General features: G+C 41.4%; 1 protein-coding gene across 1 annotated transcript in view; it reads left to right on the plus strand.

Moving 5' to 3' along the window:
• Positions 1-13012: 13012 nt before the first annotated feature.
• Gucy1b1 (guanylate cyclase 1 soluble subunit beta 1) overlaps positions 13013-14323 on the plus strand; it is a 43543-nt gene continuing 42232 nt past the window's right edge. Inside the window, exons 1-2 of the mRNA XM_028754921.1 lie at positions 13013-13152; positions 13635-13708. Coding sequence (XP_028610754.1) covers positions 13150-13152; positions 13635-13708 — 77 coding nt within the window. The 5' untranslated portion in view covers positions 13013-13149. The remainder of the gene's footprint in view (positions 13153-13634; positions 13709-14323) is intronic.

Below are 14323 nucleotides of genomic sequence, written 5' to 3' on the forward strand. Positions count from 1 at the left end.
TACAACCACTTTGGAAATCAATCTGGCAGTGTCTCAGAAAATTGGAAATAGTTCTACCTGAAAACCCAGCTGTACTACTACTACTGAACATATACCCGAAAGATGCTCTAACATATAACAAGGACACATGCTCCATTATGTTCATACCAGTCTTATTTATAATAACCAGAAGGTGGAAACAGCCCAGATGTCCCTCAACGGAAGAATGGACACAGAAAATGTAGTACATTTATACAATGGAAGAGCTAGGGGAAGGGCTGAAGGAGGTGAAGGAGATGGCAACCCCATAGGACAATATCAACTAACCAGCCCACCCACAGCTTCCAGAGACTAAACCACCAACCAAAGAGTATACATGAAGGGATCCATGGCTCCAGATATATGTGTATCGATATAGGTGTAGCAGAGGATGGCCTTATCTGACGTCAATGAGAGGGGAGGCCATTGGTCCTGTGGGGGTTTGTGGAGGGGTAATTTGGAAGGGGATAGCATTTGAAATGTAAATGAATAAAACAGCTAATAATAATAAAGCAGATCTGTAGCCTCCTGTTTCTGCAACAGCCTTAGAACAATGAGACAAGGGACATGCTGAATCTGAAAGGATGAAGGTACAATGTGTGTTTTTCAAAGGCTGTTTCAGAAAATGCGCAGATAACAATGAAGACTCATGAGTACAGGTGACTGCATGAACAGTTGTTTCCGTCTTAGTGGGAAACAGTTCATGTTACATCTTGGGTATTTTGCCAAAAGGATGAACAATATAACGAGTCAGTAAAGTGCTTACTAATGTGGTGACCTCTGTTCAATCCCAAAACCCATGCAAATAATGGAGCATGACAGTTAACACTTGAAATCATAGCACTAGGGGTGTGGAGACAAGCAGACTCCAAGCCCCAGGCTCACTGGCCATCCAGTTTAGCCTGCTGGCAAGCTCCAAGCCACTGATAGACCCTGTCTTGAAAACATCAAATGATGGACATACAGAATTTATAACATTTGGCATATCCTCTGGCCTCAGTATGTACACACATGTGGACCTACATGTGTGTATGCACACTACACACACACACACACAGACACACACACACATACACACACAGCAAGAACAGTAACAGTGGCCAACACTGGCATTATATATAAACCTCAAATCTTTAGAACTTTTCATTCATTGTTAGGAACAGAAGACTTCATCGTTGTCTTGTGTCTTTTTTCTAAATTCTCCTATTGATTGCCCCTTCCCAGACCTGTCCTACCCTCAAGTTTGAAGGCATAACATTGAACATGATGTCTTTATATTGGTCTAGACAATCAAGGAGATAGACAAACAGGAGTGTCTGCTCCAAATATTCATAGGTATAGACATGGACCCTTAGTGATTGCTCAGTTAGGAAGCTGTCTAAATCAGGCTGTACATGACAGTCTTACTAAAGTCTAGCTACAAATAGCTTTGGGAGTCTTATCTTGGTTTTAATAAACACAACATATTATTCAAACTGTTTTATGTGATTACACTTGAAAACACAGTGTGCATCTTGTATATGTGTAGATGGGGTTATCTTGATAGATCATGCATTAATCAGTTTCTCACTACTATAACACAAACCTGAGAAAATCAAATTGTAGAAATGGGTTGCTTCACAGTTCTGAAGGCATTAGTCCATGGTGGATGATCCTAAGATTAGCGGACCTCTGAGGGGGAAGGCAGCTTTTCATAGTGGAATAACATGGTGCAACCAAGTGTTCGTGTCATAGCTGGGAAGTGAAATGGAACAGAAATAGGAAAGGAGAGAGGTTCCACTACTCCCTCGGGAACACCTTCAATTGATGACAGATTTTCATTAGTTCCTCCCTGCTAAAGTTTTCTCTACCATGCTCTACCAACTCTGCCATGCTAAGGAGTAAACCCTTAACATAGAGGACATTGGGGGAACCATCACAATCTACACTATTCCAATTCCCTGCTTTCTACTGATTTGACTTCACCTACTTACTTATTTTGGTATTAACTCACCCTTTATGTGTGTTGGACAGTTACATAAAGAGTTAAATTGAGGTGGGGCCAGTACATGCTACCTGTAAAGGCAGTTACTACCATCTTTCTCTAAGCTGAAATTACTCAGCAGAGATGAGAGGGAGGGCAGTTCACTTGTCTACATACAAGTGAACATCTGAGGTAGCCTCAACTGCTTTATTAAGCAGAAAATAGCAACAAGTCATTTTCGGTAAGAATTTACAAAGTCATAATATAATGTACAGTTTTTGGTCGGGAGACTTTTCAGATCCTGGTAAGTCTTCATGTCTTTTAGAGAGATGGAGATGAATTATGCTTGCTGAGGAAGCAGTCTCCTGCCGTCTCTGTTGTCAAAAGAGTTTCCTTCTCTTAGAAAGTCAGAATCTAGCTTTGTGATGGTGATGATTCCTTTAAATGTTTCTTTTATTCTACTTATGATATGACCTGTGTGATATTTTGATCTGAAGCCACTTCAAATTCTGTGCATGTTATTAATCTCTGTATTCTACCCACTCACACATCTATTGTGACCAACCAACATGGCCCACATATTTTTTATCTAAAATTTTACTTCTTCACTCAAATTTGATGTTTCTATAAGAAAATAGAAAAATGTTCATAAATGGACAGATTTTTAAATTCAAAATGTTAAGTAAATGGAAAAATGTAATAATCTCAAAAATAGACTTCTTCCATTATCAGGTTAGATTTTCTGTCATCAAAATTAAGTCACTTTCATGACATATTATTATGTTAGGCTTAAATACAGCAGTTAAAACCAAGACAAAATTTAAATGGCAGATTTAAGACTTAATCTAAGATATTCCATAAAAAGACTGTAGAAAGAAGTGTTTTCAAGCTTTTAAATTTTTTTGAACACATGATGCCAGAAAAAGAAACTGTAAGTGAATCTCACAGAATTTGAAGAAAATTGCTTAGCAGAAAATCACTGCATGTACCCAAGTTCTAAAACTCCTGCTAAGATGTTTATTTATTCTGAAATGCTTCCAATCCCTTCTTTATGGTAGAAAGAATTATGGGCTAACCTCAGGATAAACTAAAGCTAAAACAAAACAAAGCAAAGCAAAAATCGCTGTTATAGAAACTGGACGGAACACTGTGTTGCCACATAGGCAACCCATGTGGTAGAGGGATTGTTATTAAGTTTAGAACTGTTATTAAGTTTAGAACCTATCCATTCTGCCTAGTTGAAAATTTGAGCCCTTGGTACAATATAGAAATATTTTATCCACTATGAGCAGAAATCAGACATATCATCCACTTCTGCTAATTTGTTTGAGCTGCAAGGGTGCAAGACATATCTGTGTCTATCAGAATCTATCTAAGACCTCACAAAGTGTACTTTCTTGTCTATATTTTTAACACCACTCAGTCACAATCAATTGAGCAGTCTATAGCATGTTTCATCTCTTTCTTATTCATCATTAGCATCCTTTCCACACTAAGGACAACAGAAGAAAATGTTAAACAGCTAGCTCAGTCTAAAAGCTAAATATATTTTTAAAAACGCAATAAATAACACAAGGTTGACTATGCTGTGACCTCATGGGGAGCTTGCAGTGTTTATAGGAGCAAGAGGTCACTCATAAGTTAGAAAGTCAGCATTGTTCCTTGTAAAATGTTTATTCATGTTACAGATATGGTTATTTTGTTTACATGTATGTCTGTGTATCACATACATGCCTGATGCCTAGGTAGGGCAGAGGCAGGTGTCAGATCCCCTGGGACTGGAAATACAAATGGTTGTGAACACCCATGGCATGGCACTAGTAAAAGCTGAATCCAGGTCAACTTGAAGAGCAGTTAGTGCTCTTATCTACTGAGGTAAACTCTCCAAACCCAGTTATTTCTCCGATTCAGATACAGGTCCAATAAGAACATCTTTTATCTTCAAAACCCTAAGGCTCACCCATTACTCCCTACCTCTTAAGAGTACCATCACCCCTCAAATCAATACAATGAGATCCAAGTCTCTAATATATGAATCCATTTGATATAAAACAAACTACACAACATGTATTTCTACTGTATCTCTACTAACCATTCCACTCAATCAGAAGAACTTTTGCCAGAGCAGCATGGTATATTGCCAACTAAAGACTATCTTGTCAGCAAGAGGAAGTTCTAGGCTGATCATTGTTCACCAGATAGTTAATATCTCTTAAATTCTGGAAATATCCTAATTCCTTTTGGATTCCTATAAGCTCAGACTAAGTGAAATGTTGCTGTGTGAAATGATATGGCAAAATGAGATCAATTAGGATGGTCTGTACAGTCTGCATCATAGATTTATCGAAGGTTTACTCAAGTCATGACATTGTTCTACACCTTGTACTGCCAGTTATTTCAGTGTTCCACATTATCAGGAGATTTATGGGATTGTTCAGAGTAGGTCCATCTGCAGTTAAGATAGTATATATAGTACTGAGGGCAGGTGACAGTGGAGACAGCATCTTTATGGGGTAACACCTTCTTCGAACCTCCACAGAAAGAAACTGAAGTTCTTTCTTGTTGAACCAGAGAAATGATTGATATGCTCTCTGGTTTGTGTCTGTCAGTTGGAGTGCTTACTTCACACAGTCTGGAATCCGCTGGCTCCAGAGAAAGAAGAAACACACTCAAGTTAAGAGAAAAATGTATCCTCCCTATTATACCCTTACATTGTTTACAGATGAGGAAGGAAGGGCATTTCTGAAAAGACACACTCAGAAAAAAAAAAAACATTGCCATCATCATTGAAAAACATGGACATGCCTCTTTCTGACATGTGTGAACATGCTTCTTATTTGTCATTGGCCTCAGCATGCCTTAAGAAGGGAATGCAAAATTTCTTTCCTCCTCTTCCCATAGACTTAATGAAAAATGAATCTGTTTCTAGACAACCAGCTCTTGTAGTCTGGCTGCCTCAACTACCTAGCTGCAACTGAGAATAACTTTTCAGAAGGAATTTGGCATAAAGAATGGGAGTGTGGCCAAGCACTTAAGGGACTTTAGTATGCACTATTTGGAAATAGTCTAAAGAATCTTCCTGAAGCTAAGTCAACATAGCTAGGGAACTAGGAGAATTTCACAGAGAGTTTTCTGTACATTGAATCTCATTAACTTTTCATTATTGACATCAGGTGAGAGGAAGACAGGAAACTAAATAGTTACCTTACATTTAATCCATTTACTTGAAAGTCACTGCATGCCTTTCAAGTATGCCTTTTAATGCACGCTATTCCTCAAAACCACCACCTATCTAGTAATCAAACTCTCCGTGGCTCACAGAAGTCTGCTTTTTAAATAAAACTCTAAAGGAGTTTTTAAAATCAATTTTCAACTCAAGGAGTCTATTTCAGTGTCTCTCACCAAGGATGAGTGCCCTACTAGATGGCAAACATGGTTGACTGCTGGGATTTCCATAACTATGTGTGTTACCTGGAAACCATTTCAGTATATCATGTGTCTTAGATCATGAGTGTATTAAGTGGAGCATGGTACATCAAGCCTCCTTAGATGCTTTCTGTCTTGCTTACTCTCTTCTAGACTCTGTAGATTATGATAAAGATAATCAAAGGTCAATATGCTGAGGCTAGAAGAGAAGAGATAAATATGCCCCAAATGCCATACCAGAAACAGGGGCCTCAATCTGGGGTAAAGTTGAGTAATTCATGTTTAGCTCATTGCTGAGCTATACGCTTGAGGAGTAAAGAGAGATATGGGCTCTAGAAAAGACAATTGGTTGCTGATAGGGCTCTCCTGCATTTATAGATATTTACATAATCAGTAAACCTTTACTGTCACACAGAACAAGTGACAATTCTCATCTTCATTCATGGTTTATTTTAGAAACATGCCTCATCTCCACTGGATGATTTCCCTGTCTTAGAAAAGACACCTTACATATGGCCTCCCCCTTTTCTTTTAGCCTTTCACTTTATGGTTACTGTTTGCTTAAACCTAATTCAAAAAGTAATTATTAAATATTACAGTCTCCACATTAAATGTGACTCCCAAGTCTGTAAATGTAAATATTGCTTTTATTTTCTCAGTTGAAGTGATAAGACCTGTGCCAATGCTTTATGAATACACAGTTTGGACTGAGCCCAGAGTGCTTCTATCTAACTATCCCTAAGTCTAGGCCTGGACACTTCTAGCCTCCATATAATCTAATCTTCTGCAATCCTGGACCCTGAAAGCTTCAGCTTCCAGCCTCTATCTGCTAACCTAGGCCCAGAATGCTTTAGCCTCAGATACTTACTACTGAATAAACACACCCTTTCTACCTCTTTCTGAACTCTGGTTGACTGGTTCAACTCAACTGTTTTGGTTCAAACTCCTCTCCAAGCTGATTCAAGTTAGCTTCTCTTGGTTTCTGTCTGAATTGCTCAGCTTGGAAAGACTTCCTCTGAACTTCATGAACTGAACTGCTCTAAACTCAACCACTCTTAACTGAACTGAACCTAACTGAACTGAACTGAACTCTTGTGAACTGAACTCCACTGTACTTTCCCTCACTGCTCTTTAACTACTCTCTCATTCCTGTCACCTGAGAGCTGGCATATCTTATCACTGACACATTCTGTCAAGTCTTTCTCTGATTCCTCACTTTGTCTGCCCCTCAATTAGCTGTCACTTTGAAATTTGGCTGCCAACTTTACCTTAAATGTGTATACTCATGGTGTGTCTGTATTCCAGTCAGAGGGATTAAAGGTATGTGGCATGTCTGCATTCCAGCCAGATCACACAGACCTAGTAGGTCTTTGGATGTGATCCCTTGCAAGAGCAGACATGTTGTTGGATTAAACACTCCTCTATATAATTCCTTCAGATGTTGTAATCCATACAGCACACTGACCTGATTTCTTTATTTTTATAATACTTCTACTAAGGTAAGTAGAATTTATATACAGTTTATGCTTTTCTCACTATCTTTTAAGTCTATGTAGCTTTGAAAGCTACGTAATAATGTTCATAATCTCTAGTTGTTTTACTTTATTCAGTGTTCTTATGTAGAACTATGATGAAAAAGCCAAAAAGAAAAAAGAAAAGAAAAATCCCTGACCATCCTAGAGAGACAAACTTTTGAAAAAATAGGAAAACGTGTTTCTCTATTAGAGAAGTGACTTCTAATAATAATGTGGTCATTTTTTCAACAAAACACAAGGTCAGCTAGAAACTAGGAATTCGATGCAGTTATGAGAGTTATGTATGAAGAAGTTCTGCTGATATTGACATTCTGAAATATTTAGCTGGAAATATAGTCTGCACACCGGTTTTAGGATCATAGCTTGGACTGTTGCTAGACATCCTATAGACATAATCTATAGATACCCTATTGCTCATCAGTCCTGAGGCTGGAAGTCCAAGACCACAATGATGGAAAATTTAGTTCCTGGTGAGGGCCCGAATGTGCTGCTGGTTTAAGAAATAACTATTATACATTTTTGAACATCTGATTCGGTGATTGGTAGCTCTGTTTAGAAAGGTTATAGAGTGGTAAAGTCTTGCTGAAGGATGTACATCTGTAGGAGTGGACTTAGAAAATTTATAGCCTTCACCCACTTTCAATTAATTCTTCAGGTTTATGATTGAAGATGTGAACTCACAACTTCCTGGTCTAGGTGCCTTCTGCTATACTTCTCCCGCCATTATGGTCTCTCCCTCTGCAACAATAAGTCTATATAAATTCTTACTTCTATAAATTATCTCGATTATATGTCATCACAGTAACAGAAAAGTAGTAAATACACTTGCTTATTCATGTATCGCTCTTACACAGTGAAGAAAAAGCTTAGTCTCTCTTATCTTATGTAAACTCTTGTCACATCTTGTAAGTCCTGCTTTCAAGCTTTCCTCTTAATCCACTTACCTGCCATGGACCACAAATACCATCATATTGGGTCTCCTGGATTTAGTATATAAATTTTAGGGGGGTATATACATTCAGCCCATGCACGCTCTCAGAACTATTTCAGAATTTGCTTCAGAAACAAATTACTGGCTTCTCTCTTAGTGTCCTAATACTACTACAATAAATTCCATAACTTTGGTGGCTTATGAAAACAGGATTTTTTATTTTATAATTATACAGACCAGACCTCCTAAAACCAAAGTGTCATCTAGGCTACTTTTACGGGGGAATAACTAGAGTTAATCAACTCCAGACATACAGACATCACCTGTGTCTGTTGGTTCACAGCCTCTTCAAACTACTGTTCCTACCTTTATTTTAAAACTCTCTTTTGAAATTTTGAGTCAATTTCAATACTTTAGAACAATGTCCCCATATCAGTGTTCTTGAAATAATCACATTTTTTCTACCTGCCTTTTGCTGTGTCATTTGATAAATTCATAGGCCATGGAGATGCAGGTATAGACATTTGACAAGATAGGATCTTATTCTGTCTCCCATAATAAATGCTAGCTCAGTATTGCCTGACTCAGTTCTGTCAACTCTGATGTTTTTCCATGTGAGTAATTCTTTTCTTCCTGGAAGTCAGTCTTAACGTTCATTCAGATGGAAAAAAACCACTGATTTCCACAGGACACTTAAAGAGTGAGTCTGTTCTTAAAAATCAATTATTTATGGGCATTTTAAATAGTCTCTTGGCTAGAATAAAACTGAAGGTAATCAATTCCAAAGAAGAAATAGATAAGAGCAGCTGAATACATTTAATTTAGAAGATAATGAATTAAGACAGACCCCAGAGTGGACTGACTTTCTTTCACATGGATTAATGGAATAACACACATCTGGGTCCACTTTGTTCTGTTGACATTGGCTACTGCTTCTTGAGCTCAAGTGAGAATCAGGGAAGGGATGGAGAATCTGGTTTGTGTACTCTGTAATGCTGGTATGAGATTTAAGCATGTTGTCTTAACTCAAACACAATCTGTGTGAATAAGGATCATTTGTATTTTTAAGAAGCACATTGCTACGAATAACTAGGACCCACCGGTCGGGTCAAGTGGCACCCAGACGTGGGGCTCTAGGCACGGACCCCTCTGGACGGACCCTCATTGAGAGGATGTGTGCACGACATCAAGATTGAACGAGACAGAGATCGTCGCCCGCGACCTGTCGTCCACGGAACCAGGTTGATGCTGCCATCAAGAAGACGGTTGAAGTTCATTACCATCAGCTGAAAATTGAAGAGGATCCAGAAGTGACTCCGCAGGAGACTGACACAGCTGCCAGCTCCCCTGCCTCCCCCTACGGTCGACCCCTAGACTTCCACGCCCTCCAGAAGGGTTCCTGCTATGCCTGGCTTTGCCCTCGTTTCTCTCGCTAGAGAGCTTGGCCTCTTGATCACCACAACAAAAATTGGCTTTTTCCTAAACCAAGGCCGCCCTTGATATGGCCACTAACGTTGGGGAGCCTTCCTTTATGACAATATTACACCCCAAACTGACAAATGGTTGGTAACTTGAACATTTACAAGAGACTAGGATGGCTGTGAGTTAGCCCAATGACGGGATTATTGTAGGTCCACTTCCCAGGGGCCCACCCAATGCAGCCGAAAAGGAGTGCGTGGTGCTGGGAGTGGGTGCAGCCTACATGGCCTAAGACAGGGCCCTCACCCTCCTTTCACCCACATCAGAGTCCCTTGACGTTGCCCATCGTCGACAGCCTAAAGCCTTCGACCATCGATGTGACTCGTCTCACATCAGTGTTTTGGGGTTGTGAACTTGTCTAAGACCCCCCATAATTAGACATCCAAATTCAAAACTCACATAGTTGGGATTGAACATAAGATGCCTTCTCTAACTAAACAGAGAAGGGGGAGATGCCAGAAGCCAGGACCCTCGCCCTTACCCTTACCCCCTACCTTTCCCCACCTGCACAATGTCCTCTGAAGCTTGGCAACTGCAAGATCCTGCTTAGCAACTGCATATAGACTCAAAGCAGAGTACCATGTCTTCTTAAGAATAGCAGGGAGACCATAACTCAAGCAGTGTACCATATCTTCTGAAGAACTACAGGTAGATCATAATTCAAGGCAGTGTACCATATAGACCATGACGTGTTTCAAGGCACAGGCCAAGAAGATTTTGTACTTTTCCACCACCTGGACCCTCTTACCCCCTCCCCTTGTAAAACATGCTATAAAAAAGCATTTCATGTTCAAAAAAAAAAGAAATTAATAAAAAAAAAAAAGAAGCATGTGAACTGAAGCAAGTCATAGTATAAATACTGGTTCACATGACAACATGCTGCTCTGTAAATCTTGATTGCAGTGCAGAAAAAAGAAAAGTATTATCATTGGTAAAGCATATGCACAGACCTGAGAGTGTCCCTAAACGTACCCCTATGTTCTCAACAAGGCTTGTCACTCTCACATTGATTTGAAAAGCCTTATACATAATATTCCTTTTGGGGGTTGGTCTTCTGCACTGTGAATTCAGATGCTGAGTTCTGTGCCCCAAGATCAGATTGCCATTTGAACATGGGCATTGGATTGACCAACATGCTATAAAGAATGCTCCCCAATAATCTCTTATTAGTTAAAAAAAAGGCTAGACCCTGTGACCAGACATGAGAAAGAGGAAGGTAGAATTGAAATCAAGTGTGTGTGTGTGTGTGTGTGTGTGTGTGTGAAGGCATCTCAGGTAGAGATCATGAAGAGAAGGAAAAAGGTAAGGTAAGGAGGTCATCATGAGGCAGGATGGATCATGAGGATGGAGCATGAGCATGTGGCAAATAGAAAATCTCCCAGAGGATATACACAGTGTAGAGCAAACAGAGCAAGACTCAATTGTCAAGTAACATGGGTGTATAGCTGGGATGTAGGATAGAATAACTCACAATCTTCACAGTTTAGGCTTACACCCTGTTAATAAAAATACTGAGATTCTGTGTGTTGTGGCTTGAGTATGCCTAGCCCAAGGAGTGGCATTAGTTGGAGGTGCAGCCTTGTTGGAGTAGATGTGTCACTGTGGGCTTTAAGCCCCTTGTCCTAGTTGTCTGGAAGCCAGTCTTCTAGCTGTTCTCAGATGAAGAGGTAGAACTCTCAGCTCCTCCTGCACCATGAGTGCCTGGATGTGGCCATACTCCCACCTTGATGATAATGGACTGAATCTCTGAACCTATAAAAGCCAGCTCCAATTAAATGTTGTCCGTATAAGAGTTGTCTTGGTCATGGTGTCTGTTCACAGCAATAAAACCATAACTAAGACACTGTGTCTTTTATTCTGGCTAGAGTGGGACAGGAGATCTTCCCCCCCCCCAAGTAAATTATTTTTATGAAACCAAATATTATCAATTTTAAATTGCCCAAATAAAATTATTTCTATTAGCTGAAAATATGAGTCCCTCCCTTCAGCTGACATTCTACTAAAAGCCATTCTACTTCCTGCTTATTTTCATCCATCAGATTGATCAGCAAACAGTGTTGGCTTTGGGGTTATCCAAGTCCTTTCCTAGGTTCCTACTTCCCCTTTTAACTGATTCTCCTCAGCTTGGAACTTGCAGAGAAGAATGCAACATAATGTTTCTGGGAGTAAGCCATAAGTCACTTCCTAGTCTTGCATCTGTACTCCTTCTCTTCAGTCAACAGTGCTGTCACTGAGTTAGTGGTCACAGAAGTGTTGTTACCCTTTGGGGGCTCTGTATGGCTGTTGAGAACTCTCTTGGTCCTCAGAATCATATGGTATCTTTGTGGTATCTTGTGAACAGAATAAAAATTAGTAAAGGTTTAGTGAAAAAAAGGGGGAGAGAGAGAGAGAGAGAGAGAGAGAGAGAGAGAGAGAGAGAGAGAGAGGGAGATGTCAGGTATATATACAAACAAATATCGGGTATATATACAAATATGTATATATATATATATGAAGGAAGAAGGAAAGAAAGAAAGAAAGAAAGAAAGAAAGAAAGAAAGAAAGAAAGATAGGTAGAAAGAAAGAAAAGAAAGAGAGGAAGAAAGGAAGAAAGAAAGACTGGAGGGGGATTAAATGGTCACACATTTTGTACTTGGCCAATAGATAGATAGATAGATAGATAGATAGATAGATAGATAGATAGATAGATAGATAGATAGACAGACCAGAAACACAAAACAAATCTAAATCTTCTGGAATCCTGACTTCTGGGTTGTAATACGGTGTGTCCTGTGCAGTTCACAGACAGACAGAGATGGCTTAACATTTTGTTCCCAATTATGTTTGCACATGAAGTGTCCTTCAAGAAGCTCAGATACTTGAAAGCATACTCCTCAGCTGGAAGTAGCATGTTGGAAACTTCTGGAAACCTTTTAGGAGTTTGAAAGTAGACCACTGTGGGTGTCCTTGGGAGCTGTAGCCTCTACCAGGCCCATCTGTATGTCTCTGTAATGAACGGAACAGCCTCGGACATTTGCTCAGCCACTGTGGAGCTGTGCCTCCCTACAAGCTCCAAGGCAATGGAAACAAAAACGACATACCTCTGAAACCACAGGCAAAAAATAAATTCCTCTGATTAATGTCAGATATTTTGTCTCAATGACAAAAAAGTCTAACACAGTTGCTAAACCTCTTGTATATTACAAAACATCTTAGTTTGTGCACTTGATTATTAACTTCATTGACTAAAAGTAAAATGTTAATTTTGCAGGATTAACTGTTTGCCAGCTGTTGCTAGGTAAAGCGACAGAGGATATGTTTCTGTGCATAACTACAGTAAATATGGTGATGCTGATCAACACTGGATACAGGCACGTGCACACGCAAACATACATATATACACACAAGCCCGAGGGTAGACTTCTGGGTTAGAACAGATTTGCTAGGATGACAACAATATCCCTGTCCATGCTGGAAGGAGCACAGCTGGCTCTACTCTATCTGCCTTAAGACCTCAAAAGAATGACTTGTCACCAGACTGGGGCGGGAAAATGTTTAAGCACAGTAGCTCTGAGCCCATCTGAATTCCCTCCTCTGTCTCTGATTGGTTAAGATATGGGAAGAAACAGCGCCCAGCCTCCTGCGGCTCCACTCGCCATTGGCTGACAAGAGGTGGCAATCAGAGTTGGCCGAGACTGATGCCCTAGCTCCAGCTCCGTGCTGGTCTGGGTGCACTGTCGCCGCTGTAGTCGCTGTCTGGGTCCCTTCCGCGGTACTCTTGCCTGGAGGCTGCCTCTCAGGCTCCGGGCGTGGACACCATGGTGAGTGCTGTCAGGACAGTCAGCAGAACCTCACACCTTGGCCGGTGGACCTTGACGGGCTGCGCTGCAGAAGCAAGCCCAGGGTATATAGAGCGGAGGGCCGCGAGGAACAGCGCCTTTGGTGGGAGGTGGGGCCATTTGATCTGCTGGAGTGCTCTGGGTCTCAGGGGGAACCACCGCTCAACCCCAGTCTCCGATTTCAGGAGATTCTGGGTTCCGCGGGCCAGGTAGTGTGGGAGGTTCAGGGCTCAGGTTCCTGTGCTGCCCCTGTTGCACCACGGTGACAGGTGAGCAGGGGTAAGAAGATGGGGGAGGGTGGAGGTGGCGATGAGAATTCAAAGATCCTGTAGATCCCCTCTTTTAGGGTAGGGTACCCCGAAAGCGTAGCCAGAAGGCGAATGACAGGTCAGAGGAATAGGGTGGAAGGGTGAATAGGGTCGCAAGGCGCGAGTCCCTGACCGCTGTCTTTCTCTGCCCTGCAGTACGGTTTCGTGAACCATGCCCTGGAGCTGCTGGTGATCCGCAATTACGGTCCCGAGGTGTGGGAAGACATCAAGTAAGTGAACAGCCCCGCTCCCGGGGCCGCGCGTTGGCACCGCGCCCGCGCCCACTTCCCTGGCTGCTCCCAGAAGGGTCGTGGTGCGCATCCTCCGGTCTCCGCTCCCACGCTCCGGAGCCCGGACCAGGAGAGGAGGGTAGGCCGGGGCGTGGCCGCGTGATCAAGCCCCTTGGGGTCGCTGCGGCCTCCTCACCCGGACTGAGCGTGGGAACACCCAGACAGACAGAGCCCTGTAGTTCCCAGGCCCGGTTCAGAGGGTTGGTTAGGTCCCATTCAAAGGGACCTGGGGGCTTCCCAGGCCTCTTCAAGGTCTTGGGACTAGAGGTAGAAAATGAACAGAAGATTTGCTTTCCTATGCGATTTACACACCTGGTACACATAATATGGTTAAATCATTTGGATATGCTGTAGTGCACTCAAAGATTATTTCTCCAGTAAATCATGAGAAACCCATATTAGTGAAAGGACATTTCCCCTTTAATTTGCCCAAATCATCCTTGCTTTGCATCCTGTGGTTTCTTCTGGCAACCCTAACAGGGCATCTTAGTTTCTGTAGAGCTTTGAGTCTGGTACTCAGATGAGACCAGAAAATACACTTATCTGAGATTTTTA

The sequence above is a fragment of the Grammomys surdaster genome, unplaced genomic scaffold (genome assembly GCF_004785775.1).
Source record: "Grammomys surdaster isolate TR1022 unplaced genomic scaffold, NIH_TR_1.0 126039, whole genome shotgun sequence".
NCBI classification, from domain to species: Eukaryota; Metazoa; Chordata; class Mammalia; order Rodentia; family Muridae; genus Grammomys; species Grammomys surdaster.